Source organism: Lactuca serriola, chromosome 5 (genome assembly GCF_051521515.1).
Source record: "Lactuca serriola cultivar US96UC23 chromosome 5, Lser_US96UC23_V15, whole genome shotgun sequence".
NCBI classification, from domain to species: Eukaryota; Viridiplantae; Streptophyta; class Magnoliopsida; order Asterales; family Asteraceae; genus Lactuca; species Lactuca serriola.
Genome location: NC_136412.1, coordinates 177,537,715 through 177,553,604, shown reverse-complemented (window position 1 = coordinate 177,553,604; position 15,890 = coordinate 177,537,715). Strand labels below are relative to the sequence as shown.

At 32.3% G+C, this 15,890-nt stretch overlaps 1 protein-coding gene across 3 annotated transcripts; it reads left to right on the top strand.

Moving 5' to 3' along the window:
- Window positions 1-9,462: 9,462 nt before the first annotated feature.
- On the top strand, window positions 9,463-11,937 carry LOC145051341 (ribonuclease H2 subunit B). Of its 3 annotated transcripts, none has more exons than XM_078999378.1 (11): window positions 9,463-9,623; window positions 9,799-9,860; window positions 9,997-10,062; window positions 10,218-10,319; window positions 10,439-10,515; window positions 10,611-10,734; window positions 10,836-10,900; window positions 11,021-11,090; window positions 11,222-11,297; window positions 11,376-11,472; window positions 11,596-11,937. In XM_078999378.1, the coding sequence occupies exons 2-11, from the start codon at window positions 9,809-9,811 to the stop codon at window positions 11,716-11,718; spliced, it is 852 nt and encodes a 283-aa protein (XP_078855504.1). In that variant the 5' UTR covers window positions 9,463-9,623; window positions 9,799-9,808; the 3' UTR covers window positions 11,719-11,937. The 3 variants fall into 3 exon arrangements, with proteins under 3 accessions (XP_078855504.1, XP_078855505.1, XP_078855502.1); XM_078999379.1 differs by having other exon boundaries at window positions 9,793-9,860; XM_078999376.1 differs by having other exon boundaries at window positions 9,734-9,860.
- Window positions 11,938-15,890: the final 3,953 nt, after the last annotated feature.

Here is a 15,890-nt window from a genome sequence, read left to right as displayed (position 1 = left end):
GCCATGATTGGTTTCTATTGTATTGATGTTTGATTTAACTGAAAATCGTGTTTTAGCCTCACTGTTCGACCTGACTCGGCGAGTCACTCTTGGACTCGGCGAGTCAGCCCTACTCGGCGAGTTCCAGAGGGTGACTCGGCGAGTCGGTGCGTCAGATAGTGCTTATCTCGGGATTTCTTGCTGTTTTTGCATTGGGATAATTACCTAATCATGTTAGATTAATACTAATCCGATTATATGATATATTTAACTATATTTTTAATCTAATTGAAGATATTTATCAATTAATAAGATAATTGTTTCCTTATAAGATAATTGATTAATTATTTTAAGTAAATTGATAAATTGTTTTGCAAGAAATCATCAAATATGGATAATTATGTGATTAAATGTTAATTTGAAATTATTTGTTATTTGATCCCTGTTGTTATGAAAAGTTTCATATTTGGCCCTTTAGGTTTTATAGTTTAAATTTGAACCCCAAAAGTTTTGTTGTTTTGAAATTTAAATAGTTGAAACCCTAATGTTTTGAAAAAAATGTTTCAAAACTTGCCCTCAAGTTTTGGAATTTAAAAGTTGATTAAAAGTTTAATTAGGAATGTTAAATTCTAAAACTCTAGTATAGTTTTGAAAAAGGTCCAAATCACACCCTTATGGTTTTATTAATTAATTAAGGAGTATAATTAAAAGAGGTTTAATAAATCCATAAAAGTTTAGGTTAACAATTTAATTGAATTAAAAGTATAATTGTTAAATTTAACCACATAGTATTTTAAAAGTGTTAAAATGCACCCTATACTATATATGACATTAAAAGTCTAACATTATATATATGTATGAGTAAAAGTCAGTCTTACCGTTAGTAGGCCTCATTCACGAAGCTAGTCTATAAGGGGTGTTTAAGGAAATTGCCTATAAAATGGCGATTGAATGGGTATCCACTCTTACCCACCGCACTCTTGACTAGTGGAGGGTCGTTAGCCGAACGGGTAGGATGGGACAAAACATTCCATTATAAGTATAATGAAGTATAAAAGTAACTAAATGTTTTCATAAAATTCCCAATCTTAGTTACTTAGGCAAAAGTGAATTGATGCAATTCCATGAAATTACACTTTGTGCCCTTGCAAAGACATTAGTGGAGCGTGTGTGGTTTACCGGCACACTAAATGGTTCTAAGCAATGGTAGCAAAGGGTGACTCAATGTTTGTCATAGTTCGGTGGAGCGTGTGTGGTTTACCGGCACATCGAATAGGTGACTGTAACATGTGAGGGCACCATGTAAGTTTGCATGGTTATTCACACCCGCTTTGTGATCCTCGGCATCCCAGTCACAAACTAGAGGGGCATATCGAGATTTAAACATGCCATTGAAAGTTCAATGAATCTCAAAGGATCTAGGAGTTTTCATAGATTTAAAACTTAAATTTCTTTTCGTTTTTCATGGTGGAAATTAGTGAATCGTCATTCACTTACCTTAAAATGTTCTGCAATTTGGGTTACGGCATCCCTCTCCCGAGTTGTAGAATATTGTGTTGGGTCCTAGCCTTAGTATCTCATTTGGGTGATTTACTAAGGACTCAATCTATCAACTAACTTGAATTCGTTTTCTCCCGTTTTGTAGATGTCAAAGTTCGACAACTATGGTCTTCCCAAATCCCGTGGAACAAGCATTCCACATGAAGATGGTATTCCACGATTCAATCGAGGAACGAGAAATCATGCTTCACTTCCTCCTCCTCCTCCTATTGTTCTCCCTAACCCACAAGATCGAAGAATTGAAAGGTTCAATATCACTAAAGCCCTATTGGAAATGAAACATGAAGATGGTAAACTCGTGTGTACCCACGTTCTAGGAATGAAATCATACATTGATAGGTTGATAATGTTGGGTGTGTCATTCCCAGATGAGTTGGCTGTGAATTGGGTTTTGCAGTCACTTCCTGAATCATATAATGAGTTCAAAAGAAAGTATTATATGATGAATCATGACGACAACCTCATTGACCTAACTTACATGCTCATTGCTGCTGAATCAGAAATGATTTGGCGAAGCAATGGAGCGTATTTGTTGGAAAAGTCAACCAACCATGCTTCCGAGGACGTTCTAGGAGAACTGACCTGCGTTTGCTGCCAAAAGAGAGGGCGTTGGATACAAGTCTGCCCAAAGAGCCTGAAGAGTCCAGAAGATGGGAGAGTCAAAGAGTATGGCTGCGCTTCAGGTAAAATCCACTATCTAACTCCATTAAGTTCCTATTCATTGATACATAATGTGATAAGATTACATTTGAATGTTTTACAGGATCGGTGAAAAGAAAGGAAACTTGGTGAAAGAACAAGATGAATCTAATCACAAGGAATGGATCTTGATCGCATGGACTTGAAGATTAGATTTTGAGCTTTGATAGTTATGATAGAGTTGTTAGAAATTTTCTTTTGAAATACATAGTTTTCAATGGATTTTGCATTGTAAGGACAAATGTTTTCCGCTGCTTTTATAAATAAAATAAATTTTCGTTTGACTTATTTATTTATTTCCTTGCAATAAAATCGTTATGAAAATTGGTGTTTGCATATTTCTACAACAAATGGATATGATTCTTATTTATGGTGATTATGGAAAAGTCGAGAATTTACCAAATAGGGAGAGTTTCTCATCGCCCAAGTTTCAATTGGACAGAAATTTGGAATCATGCAACTTGGTTGCACGATGAATGAGAAATTTCATATTTGGAAATTAGACTAATTCATTGACAAAGTGTCAAGTGAAGGACTTGGAGATCGAATACACAAAGTTGCATGTTGATCAAGTCCACCATAAGAGTAACAAAGATATTTGTCATGATTTACTAAAGGTTTAGTAAATATGAGATTAAGTGTAAGTCTGAATTGATTAAAGGGTTTAGATCAATAGCAGAACGAATAAGAAGAATCAAGTAGGCAAAAAGATAAAAGTTTCTCCATTCTAAGAAGAAGGGAGAGTACCTTTTATGCTTTATGATAGGTCTTAATGATTAAGAACCATATCTCAATTGATCCTCTAAGTGAGTCTTAGTACAATTGTATGTCTAAGAAGAGGAATCAAGAATTGAAGAAATGGTTAAATCAATAAGTCAATCATACTTCGTTCCAAAACAAGTCTTAAAGTTAAGATTGTGGCATTGAGTGAAAAAGTATTAAGAAGGTTTATAACATTCAATAAATGTGGTAAGTTGTGATATCTTGGATAAGACAAAGACCAACTAGTACCAATTTATGAAGTGTTTTGGTAAAAGCTACACTAACTCTTGAATATTTGTTTGTCAAGAAATGTTTTGGCAAAAGAATCTTATATGTCAAGGAGTCAGTGGGAGTCTAAATGGTCTTGAAAGGTTTCAATAACAAATCAAATAAACCTTATCGATCATCACTAGCACACGAGTTGAGGTTTACAACCTATCGTGTTGACATTATTTTGTTTCTGTGCCAATCCAATCGAGTTAATTATGCATGTGAGTTCTATGAGTTCTCATTTTGAACGCATAAAAGGCAAAGCACCTTAATCAATGAAAGGTACATTGATAGGAAAGGGTGAGCTGCTTAACTACTTGGAAGACATGGTGGGCAGCTGTGCTACCATAAAGGAAAGAAATCGAGATCAAGAAAGTTCGATCCATAAGAGTTTGAATTTGTCGTAAACTTTGGTTTTGACAAATTCACATGGATAGGAACAAATACACTTTTAAATCTAAGTGTCATAAGATTTCCTACTTCATGAAAATGATTGTGAGGAAATGCTTTCACTAAGACAGATTTTAAGAAGATAGTGATTGTAAAATTGCATTCTCGAATTCAATTATGGTTACGGTATCCCTTTCCATAATTTGAATTGTGAGGTTTGGCAATTAGTCTTAATTGTTTAGACACACATATGAACTATCGAAGGCAAATGTGTATAAGTTCAAGAAACCTTGATAAAAGATTATCAAAGCACTAAGTATTAAAAACATGAACTTAAGAAATTCAATAAGTATTGTTTTCTGAAAGTTAAGATGTTTATGAATACATGTCGAAGCTAGTGGGAGCATAAGTGTTATGTTTTAATCATCAAGATAGTGGGAGCATAAAAGTTATGATTGTATGATTATTAAGGAAAGTATTGCAAGGTTAGCAATATTAATTATAGAAAACAAGAGTCATACTTTGCAAAGTCGCAATAATTGAAGAGTTGTTTTGCTATAATTAAGGGAGAGAATATTATGCTTCATTTCAAATCGAAAGGATTAGGTTGAGAAATGTTAATAAACTTAGTCAAGGGTACATAGTGTGTTCTTAAAATTTCAATTATGATTACGGCATTCCTCTTCACAATTCGAATTTTGAGAACATAGCAAATAAAACATTATGCGTCGTGTCCCATACGCTTCGAGTATAGGATCGATTGCAAATGATTTAATGTTTGACCATTCTAAAATTTTCCAAATGTCTAGCGCATTTAGAGGGAAAAAGGACTAGAATCGGTTTAGACTAAAATAATTAAACAACTATCAAAGGACAATCCAAGTTCGACGAGGATTGGTCGCTTGTGAGTAGTTGGAAGTATAGTATTGAAAAATATGGAAATGTTTCCATATTCGATGGACCATATCGACATCATTACGAATAGATAAGATTCTATTAAGAATGAGTTGTCATATGGAACATATGGAAGCGTGTCCATATTGGGAATTGAATATTGAGAAATCTATGATTAGATTAGAAACTTCTATGCAAAAGGATGTTCAAAGAATGTACTTTGAGTGAGAGACATCACGTCTATGGAATTGTCTTGTAACAATCTCCGATAGAAGACTTTGTAATATCATTGGCAATAGTCTTTGTGACTTTGGCGCAGTGACATTACAAAAGAGATCATTACATAAAATGTTAGAATCTAGCATATTCTATAAGGAGCAAGAATTTGATATTCTTTAACTTATGAAAAACGGATTTGGAATTGTGAAATGAGAAGGATTGGAAATGTGTTCAATGTGATCTATTTCACAAAGTAAGAACCACAGGTAAACATTGTGTGCATGCTAGGAGCATGAGACAAGTGTTGGAATTCAAGTAAGAAGTTGATTACCCGAAACTACAAATAATGAGTAATCAATATGGTGATAAATAAAAGGTGTTTTATTTATGCTCAAAGGGTTGAGGCCATATGGGATTAGTATTATTCTTGTGTTTCACATTTGCATGTTTTGACTTCCAGAATAATTGAGGTTATTAAGAATAATCGAATTATTCAAACGGGCCACAGTCGTTCATATGTTGGAAGTAGATATGAATGAAGACTGTCATGAATTGGTGTGTGGATTGTCTAGAAAAGTATTAGACATAAGCAAATGTTTGTTGCAACGTTCATGAGTGCTTACGAATATGATTTGAGCATTGGATTAAACCCACGCTCACTTGGATCACTCCATGAATTGTATCACGAGTGATTGGTGAGACGATAACATCTTATATTCTTGAAACCGAGATGTGTGAGTTGTATCTTGCGAATCGGTTGCACATTGATAATATGTAAACACACTAGTAACTTGGTGTTATAAAACATATTGTTGTGTGTGATTCGGTGCGTGAGTGCAAGCGAGCATTGTATCAAAGTTTATCCGTTCCTTTTATTCAAAGTAGGATAAAAGCGATATCTTTGGGCCCCTCGATGGTTTAGTGATGACAAACGTAAATGCTCGGCCGGGCTAGGGCTAATTTGATTTGTTCAATTAGTCAGACGTCATAAATCGGAAATCGAGATATAGTACAAAGAGAATGATTTGAAATCATATCTCATACGATATCTAGAATGGAGGAATATATGATCCCTTATCTAAGGACACGCGTATTTGATATGATCAGAGTTGACAGCGGCTTTGGAAAGCTACGATTGCAGATCGGGATCCGAAGTCATACGCAGAATAGTTGTTAGACTTATCCAAGTGGGAGACTATTGGATTAGTGTCTAAGTCCATAACTATTTTGGTATGTACTTGACCCGATGGTGCATGGTCCTTTTGGGTTGCCTTCACCAAAGCAACTTGATTGGAGAAATAAATAAAGAGAGAGAGGTTATTATGATTTATTAATATGTTATAAGAATAATATATTAAAGGAGAAATCATATTTGTTTAATTAATATTGGTCAATAATTAATTAAGAATTAATTTTGTGATCAAGTGTAATTAATTAAACTAGAGGGGCTAAATTGTAATTATGTGATAGTTACAAAATAAGGTAAGGATTATCTTATATATATGGTGAACGAATTTGAGGTGTAAATCCCTTAGAATTCGACTAGGATAAGGATTTCTAGGACTTATCTTATGGTTGCTTGGTGGACAAGCAACTAGATAAGGATAAGGACTAAAACCCTAATCTTTACACCTATATAAACCCCCTAGGGCTTAGGAATTCGGCCAACCCTTCCCAAGAGGTCCTAAGGACGAATTCTAACCTCCCTCCTCTCTCTTTATACCTTCTACACTTGCTTATGGTGTTTGTAAGCCATTAGAGGAGTGACACTTGTGACTCTCAGCTTTCCAAGGTCAATTCAAGGAGGAATTGGATTGTTATTGCTATATAACAATCAAGGTATGTTCTTAAACCTAATTACATGTGAATTCCGATTTCCATATGCTAGAATTAGGGTTCAAAGTCTTGGATTCAAAGTATGTACAATAGAGAAACCTAGATCCAAGCTTTAGGGTTTGTATGAGCACATAGGATGTCTTATGACCAAAACCCATCACTTTTATCCTGTTTATGGGCTAAGTAGCTTAATTCTTGGCTGGGTCGAGATCCAATTAATAATTGGATATGATTTGATGATGATAGCGCGAGGATTTTTCCTGACCATCAAGCAAAGTTTCGTTTGCATATTTCAACAGCTAGAGGTGAGTTTCCTCACTGTATTTTAGCGGGTCAAAAGCACCATTGTTGGCGTATGGTTTGTCATGTTAGGATGCTAGATGTCTGCATGACTTTTGCATGTGTTATGTGCTTGTATGCTTACCGGGCGGGGCCCCATGACCATTATTTATGCTTTTTATCTTTGTGATTATTGCATGTACTATGTGTTTACCTGTTATATGTTTATATGTATGTCGGGGAGCCCGATGTCGAGCGAGGCCCGATGACTGACATATTTGTATACCGAGCCAGGCTCGATGTCGGCCGGGGACCGATGACAGGTGGGGCCCATTATGTATTTATTATGTATGGTGTGGTATTTTGGAAAACTCACTAAGTTTTGTGATTACGGATTTCAGTTTATGATTCAGGTACTTCTGGTTCGAAAGGGAAGAGACCGAGATGATTGGAATGCACACACCACCTCGTTCAACATTTTATGATTACTCTGATGTTTTATGATGTAATTGATACACTTTGTTCCACCATGGTTTTATGATGCTGTTTTGGATAATAGTTTTATTAATTTAAAATCAAAATTATTTTGTCATAATTTTGGGACGTTACAAGTTGGTATCAGAGCCTTAGTTTGAGGGATTTGGACATACTCCCGGGTGTGTCTGAACTGAGACCGAGGGTTTGGTATAATTTTTCAAAAAAAAAATGTTTTATGAAAATGGTTTTTAATAAAAAAGAAGGGTGTGGTGCATGCAATCGACAAAGCTCAAGTAAGTTTTTCCAAAATACCCATACATGTTTTATGATATACTTTGATTTGTGAATCTGTGAATCACATGCTAGTTAGGTTTAAGGATCTGCTTAGGATTTGCATGATGGAATGTTAGGAGGGATGCCTTTATATGTCTACTATATGAGACAAGTTCAAGTTTCTCAATATTTGGAGGTTTTTATCCAAGTCCCGAAAATGGATAAAAGATTTTGGTAGAGAAAAAGGTGATTCAAAAAGAACCAAAGTTTTTGATACAAGTTACACTATTTCATCGGATGCATATTTTGGGGTTGATTTGAACAAAATGGACGAGCTTGATCTTGAAGAGGTAGTTCGACCGATGGGTCGAGATAAGACGAAAAAGAGAGGCTCTTCATCGAATACATCGGGAACGGGAAAATAAGATGACATTCACAAAGCTGCTAGGAATTTGAAAATTTATAATTTGAATTTTGAGATTTATCTAAATTTTGAAAATGAGAAGTTGGAGGAGAAAAAGAAAGGTAGAGAGGAGAAGCAAAGAGTTCGAGAGGAGAAACAAAGAAGTCGGGATATGTAATTTTTTACCAAAACCCTTCGATAATCTAATTGAAAATGAGTTCGATATAGTTTTAAGGCTAGAGCGGACATCATAAAAAAATATTACAAGTAGTATTTTTATTATAAATTTTTCGTTTTATATATAGTGTTTTTAATTAATTGTCGTTTTTTAGCTATGTAATCGTTTTAATTAAATTAATGAAGTGTTTTTCCTTTTATTAATTTTATTAAATTACATTTTATTAAAAAAATGTAATAAAAGTATAATACGACCCCAAAAAGAAAAATGAAGACGATAATAATATAGTATGGTGTGGTAGTCAAACGGAGAAGGGAAAATGACTATATAGGGTAACTAACTGTTGAGTTTGTTCTCATTTTGTCCCTTTTTTGTACTCAATATACCATCGAACTTGTTGTTTGTGTTCACCATAACCCTTTTGACCAACTTTTGATCTGTGATAGTCGGTGAAAGGGTTATGATGAATACAAACAACAAGTTCGATGATATATTGGATACAAAAAAAATAAAGGGACCAAATGAGAACAAACTTAACAATTGGTTACTCTCTTCAGTTATTTCCCTCAAAAAGTTAAATGAAATTAAAGCTGCAAAAGTATCAAATACCGTAACCTTTTTAGACTATAACGTATATGAAGAGCGTTTCGAATGAGTAACTTCGTTAAAACATGGTCTATTTTATTTTTACTGTGATTAGTTGTCAACAACTCTCTGCAAATTATCTTTATCAACATAAACGTTTATCCCAATGTATATTATGGTGACGTGTCTATAAAAGCTACATGATCTTATACTATTGATGTTGTATTTTATCTCCTGAATTCGATCTTAAAGCCAATTAACTTAAAAATCATAGCACTTGTGATTCCACTTGTTTGTAGATTTGTCCATAATCCATGATATGATAAATCATTTGATTGGAAATGTAAATTTAGTCTTGAATTACATCTGTTTAATCAAGATTTCTCTTATAAATATTCAAATGCTTTACAAAATTGTACATATACGAATAATGCTCTTTCGTGCGTTATGCTTTAAAGAGAAACAATAATAAATATCATAGTCATTAATATAAACAGATCCTGTAAATGAATAAAGGAAGCTTAAGCAACTCTTGAGTTTGTTTTATTATTATTATTATTATTATTATTATTATTATTATTATTATTTTGTGTGCGTCTATAGGAAAGGGCGGGGTTTAACTTTTTGGCGCGTAATAACTTAGAGCAAATATCCCTTAACCTAATAAACAATATACATCTACACAAATCAGAGACGCCTCCATCTATTCTTCTTTTCGATCGTTTCCTCCAAGCTCGCCGCCTTCTCCCCCGTGAAGCCACCGGCCGGAGACCGTCACACCCCCACAGCAACACCGGTGACCGGAGACCCCACTGCTAGGTTCGTTTTTGGTCAATTTTTCCTGCTGTCAATTTTTCCTGTGTATGTGATAGTAGCTAGATGCCAGATGCGAAAGTTGTTTATCTTTCATTTCTGTTATATGATTGTAGGATTCTAGACATTAAATCAACATGTTAAACCTAATTCCTCATTTCCCCATCTCCTCAAGTTACAGGCTACAAGCAATGGATTGGTTTGAAGGTGTGGAGGACACTCGTCTTCTTGTTTCCTCATCAGGTATCCATCAATCCTTTCATGTTCATCGCATTTCTCGTTTCTTTATCCTTTAATTTTAATTACAACTCCTTTCAGCGTCTTCTGTGAATCCACCAAATACATGATTATTAACGATGTCCTAATTTGATTACTGCAGAAGGAGATCCTTCTGCTACTGGAGACGACATGGGACACTTTCTGGAACTTCGCCATCCAAAAACTGGTAGCTTTAGTCTTTTACTTGCTACATTGATCACCTTTATCTGTTAAACAACGCAACTATCAGTATATTCTTAACACTCTATGTATCATTATGTATTCCAAATCTTCAAAAATCAACCTTTCATTTACAGCTGCAATTTTGCATATGAATAACAGGAGAAACTGTCAGTTACCTGATGATGAATGGATGCCTTCAAGAACTCAACTGGTTTAAACAATCTCATGGGTCTTGGTTCATGGGAGATTATATTACTGAAGGTAAACTTACATAATCACATAACAAGTTAACAACATTATGCCATTATCACTTTATAGATCCTTTTTTATTTACATTTTTCCAAGAAGTTTTTTTTTTAATGTTGTTTATATGTTCACAGATGGTAGATTGTATGCTGCTACTCCTGTTGACCCTGTTTTCATTCTTTTGCCACTATTTGATAAAGCACGAATGAAGGTACTAACAATTTGTAAAATAATATTCTCAAAAATATATTGGATTAAGTTAATTGTTATATTATTGAATCAAGTCTTGGTATTTTGTTACTGCAGAATGGAAATGATTTAGGGAAGTTTAGGCAACTTGATGAGATTATTTACATTCAAAATTATCCTGGTTATCATCATTTATCATCAATTGCTGAAAAGTCAATGGAAGTTGTTTGTGATTGTAAAGGTAAATTTTGTAGTTTTACTTTTGTTTTTCAAAGATATTTTATTTTTTATATACTATATTTTCATTTGTTGATATTATTTTATCTTTGAATTATGTATCAGAGATTGGATCCATAAAGTTTTTTAGACTCAATGACTCAAAGGTTTTATCTTGGATGTATTTTAAGGTAGCTTTTCATTTCTTCTTGAATAATTTTTATGTAAAGTAACTAAAATAAAATTTGTTTGACTTTTTGTATGTCAGTCTTGAGGTTTGACCGTTTGACTTTTTAATTGATGATTGGTAGGTACAACAACTAAAGCAGACCCTTCTCAAACTGGATAAAAACTATGCTGCTCAAACTGAAAAGGAAACATGTATGTTGTATGTTTTTATTATTTATGGAATAAATTTAATTATCTTGCTTTCAATAATACAAAAAAGCCAACTGAATAAATCCATAACAACCATTTATTTTATTTATTTATTTATTATTTTTTTTGTGTAGTGATTGATGCAGTCATGATTTTGGGTGAATACATGGAAGATGAGCCATGGTTGAAGCTTCTACGCAACAATCTTAGGTACTAATTGTAACAATTCTGTTTATTTATTTATTTATTTATTTTTATTCGGATGACAAATTCAAAGAAAATTTTCAGGCTAAATATTGATGAGGCAGTTCAAATTAAGCCACCAAAAACAGAAATCATCTCTTCTCCTTCACCAACTTCTGATTTTTCATTTAAACCCACACAGGTATTGTGTTTGTGTAAACACCATATTAAATCCCTGTTTTTACTTATTTATTTATTAAGTTTTTTCCTGTTATAAACATTTTCTGTTGTGACTTATTTCACATTTTTGATTATATCAAAAAAGAAAAAAAATCAGGAACAGGTAGGGAGCGACAAGAGAGTAACCCGAAATAAAAAGGTAAAAATAGAGACGAATTCACATAACATTAAAGATATGTTTACAAGGGCTCCAAAAAAGGGGAAATGACTTCAAGAATATGTCTCTAATAACACCAATTTCTAGGGTTTTGTGTTGTGTGACATCAAGTAGTGATTAGAGTTGGTAAAAATAACATGTTCAAGATTTTAAGTTAAATGAGTCAACCAATTTAATATGTTTAATTACTTGAGTTGAGTTACAGTTTGAAACTTTCAATGTGATTTTGACCTGGCAACCTATTTAAATATAATAATTATTTTTATTTTATGTTTAATTAATATAAATATTTTTATTTTTAATTGTTTTTGATTTGATAAATATAAAAAGCATGCTAACAGAAAGAACAGAAACCATTCAATTTTACATTCTCACTTTGTTTGAACTATGTGGAGTCATCATGACAAAAGATATACGATTAAGATGAAAGTCATCCCGAAAATTAAAGTCAAGTTGGTGAAAATGAAAATCAGTTTGTTTGTGGTTGTATTTTCTTCAAACATTTGAGTAATTATCGAAGTTTGTAACTTATTAAAATATGTGTAATTTTTTTTTTTTGATTTTAAATATTAAAATTAAAAAGGTGAACCCAAGTGTAGCATATTTATTAAACATGTTGGGTTGGAGAAAAAAATAAACTAAGTTAATGAAACTCAATCCATTTTTTTAACAAGTTGAGTTGAGTTGTAAAATCTCAAACTCTTTTAGTTAAACTAGGCCAGACAATCGAACGGGTTTTGACGTTGATCCGATCCAAACCCTTAACAATTATACGGGTTTGGAGCATAGTTTTTGATCTGTTTACCTGTTAATGACCGTATCCGCTAACCCTTTTATTAAAATGTTCGGGTATGGATCATCACCGATCCGCTCCGTTTATAATCCGCCCTATATAAGTTTTAGAAATATAAATTTATATTTTATATTGTCTAAAGTTTACATTAAATTCCAATTAGAAGTCCAAAGAGAAAAGGCCAAAGACTATATTGTTTTTACATAAGACTCGAGGACTCAACTTCTAGACTTCCAGTCTTCTCACAAGAGTCATGATTTCATTTCATTTATATTTCAACATGTAATCACCAATTTCATTTATAAATCAATAAGGTCATTTATCAACCGGAAGAAAGTTTGTAATTGCTATTCTCTATCAATGCAATCGACGGTCAAAAACCAATCGGAAGTAACTAAAATAATGATTTTAATTCCAATAAAAAGTCCTCGAGTACATACTGTGTTTTCTAAATCAAAACTTAATTTTATTTAATAAATGTGGTTTTATGATTTAAGTAAAATGTGTTTGATTATTCAAAAAACCTACAGGTTACGGGGCGGGTTTGGATATTTGCTGATTCGGTGGATAAGAGTATGAGTATGATTATTCAAAACCCTGCGGGTTACGGAGCGGGTTTGGATCGGATTTTGAAATTTGTTGAATAGGTTTGGATTAAGGTCGATTCGCTCCAAACCCGCCCCATTGCCAGGTCTAAGGTAAACATGCTGGGTTGCTAGGTTAGGCTTAGATTTTCAACTTTTTTTTAATAAATAGTTTGAAACACAATTTAACCCAACCAAACTTTAAGTAGATTTCATTGTGTGTGGTTGCAATCCTTCTTTCTTAAGCTTTAGTTAAATATTGAATTGATTCTATCTTGTGTATAAATTATCTTTGAATCGATTCCAGCTTATGTATGAATTAAAATTCAACGATTCTTATTTAGTACCATAAGGCCATTTCCAACCTTTAACATTATTTTTTGTTGGTGTTTTTAGTGTCACCATGTCATTTTAAGTAACTGGAACTAACATGTGAGCTAAAGGGCTTTATAATTTGTATTATAATATATGTATGGGGTTATGCGGAGTGCACGCATGTATAAGATCGAATTAGAAGCCGGTTCGACGACTAGTCGGGGGTCTGGGGGCAACGCCCCTTTGGCGGGATCTAGGGGTAGCGCCCCTAGCGGGGTCCAAGGGGCAGAGCCCCTGGTTGGGGTCCCGCTGAATTTTACATATGGGGACATAGTGGAAAATTCAATTTCTTGAGGACGATTATGATAACACTAACAAAACTCGTTAGTTTTGATAACCCTAAATCCTCATTAAATCCGGATTATCTTGACTTACTTCCAAAGCAACTAATGACCGCCCAACCCTAATAAAACCCTAATGTTGTTTAATATATAAACGACTCTTCCTTCTCAAAAGAGGGTACAAATTTTTAGCTCTCATTTTCATCAAACTCTCACAGAATCTCTCTAGCAAATTGACTTACGGTTTCTGTGCCTAGAATCGTAAGTGTCCACTTGGATTATTCTAGACTGAATTTTTTGTAACCCAGACATAAGATATAAATATCAGTTTGAAAAATGTACTCATGATCCAAGTTTGTATTCAGATCTCTACCACAAACCCTAAATTTCTTACATTTTTTATATAACTTTTAAATACAGTTTAAAAGATATTGTAAGCACTAAATCGTTTCAAATTCATTACATTATATATAACACCCAAAAATATTCTATGTATATTCTTTTTTTATCAAAGATTTAAAATTTTACAAAAAAACAACATTTATATTTATTAGGTTTTTACAAACTCAACCTACATCTTTTTATTACCTCTCACTCACACCAAAATCCATTAAAAAATTATTTATACTCTTCACTTTACATTAAATGTTCTACATATGCCCCTTGTTTCTACAATTTTTATTTTAAAATGTTATTCATTTCAATCTATTAACTTTATTTATTTATAATTTGATACTAAATTAAAATTACAATATCTCAATATTATTTATATTGGTACCATGGTTAAGTATTATTATTATCGTTTTTCTTTTTCTTTAAAGAAAATACACAAGGATATTTAATGATTGAATATAAAATTAATGGATTCATAGAGCATATTTGCTTCGGCCTTGGAAATGGAGAGATCGTGATGTGTTTTTTTGGATGCTTTGGCCCATATATATATATATATATATATATATATATATATATATATATATATATATATATATATATATATATATATATATATATTAACTATAAAAATAGACGTTACACAAGTAAGTCGTTAAAATATAGCTTTCAAAAAATTGCATCATTAAAAGTATCTCATCAATGCCTTTGAAATTGTCAACTGAATGTTTTGTTTGTCTTATGATTTTTTTTAAAAGATTAAATAAATATATAAATTAAGTGGAGACCATTTATAAACATTTAAAAAGTTTAGGCATGATGAAAATGGATTTATATATTATATAAAGTCTTGCATTTTGATAACATGACCCGAAGCCAGAAATTGCTTCGACATTTGAAAATAATTTGGGTCTGGGTTTATTACATATTATAGTTATTCTAACCGGCATTAGAAAGATAATTTCTAAGTTTTTACAGTCTATAATCCATAAGGAAATCTGGAAATGGTGTTGAGGATGATGTGTAAAAACGGGATGATTAAAGTAGAGGATACTCAAAGCAGTCTTGAGTCTTGTCCTATTTTATATGGTGACAATTATGCCGAATTTGTTGCCTGGATCACAATTAAGAAGTCACATGAGAAGATGGAAGTTGTACAAATGGGGATGATATGTGGTTGAACATTGTTAGTACATCGCACATATATGACAATCAATATTCAATATTGTGTTGGGAATGATGTCGATTGCCCGAAAACCAAGGGAAGGAATATTACAGTTTTTTTTTTTTGATAAAATTGCAAAAATGGTCATTGTGGTTTTTCATTTATGTGGCAAAGGTCTAAATTTTTGAAAAGTTGTAGATTTGGTCATTTTCAATAAGTTTTGTTGTGATTTTGGTCTTTCTTCCGTTAACTTTAACAACTTGTTTGTTAACTTTTTTTAAAATGACTGTTTTACCGATTTACTCTCAGGAACCATTTCTACAACGAAACTACAAGGACCATTTTCACATATCTTCTTTTTAATTTTCTTGAGTTATATATATATTAATAAATGTTATTTTAATATATAATATTTATATATCAATAAATATTATTTTATAAGATTATTAATTTCTTTTAATTATATATATTTTTAATTCCTTTCTTATTTGATTATTATATATGAATAATATAATTTTTAATGTATAATATTTATATATTGATAAATATTATTTTTTTGGATTTTTAATTTATTTTAGATAATTTTTTATGGAGTAATTCTTTTTTATTAGATTATTATATATTAAAAAAAT

Excerpts from the sequence above, each read along its gene's own strand:
- LOC145051341 (XM_078999376.1), top strand. The coding sequence starts at position 9,755 with ATGTTAAACCTAATTCCTCATTTCCCCATCTCCTCAAGTTACAGGCTA. Across the intron at positions 9,861-9,996 it reads TCTTCTTGTTTCCTCATCAG|AAGGAGATCCTTCTGCTACT; the intron begins GTATCCATCAAT and ends TGATTACTGCAG. Across the intron at positions 10,516-10,610 it reads TTGATAAAGCACGAATGAAG|AATGGAAATGATTTAGGGAA; the intron begins GTACTAACAATT and ends TTGTTACTGCAG.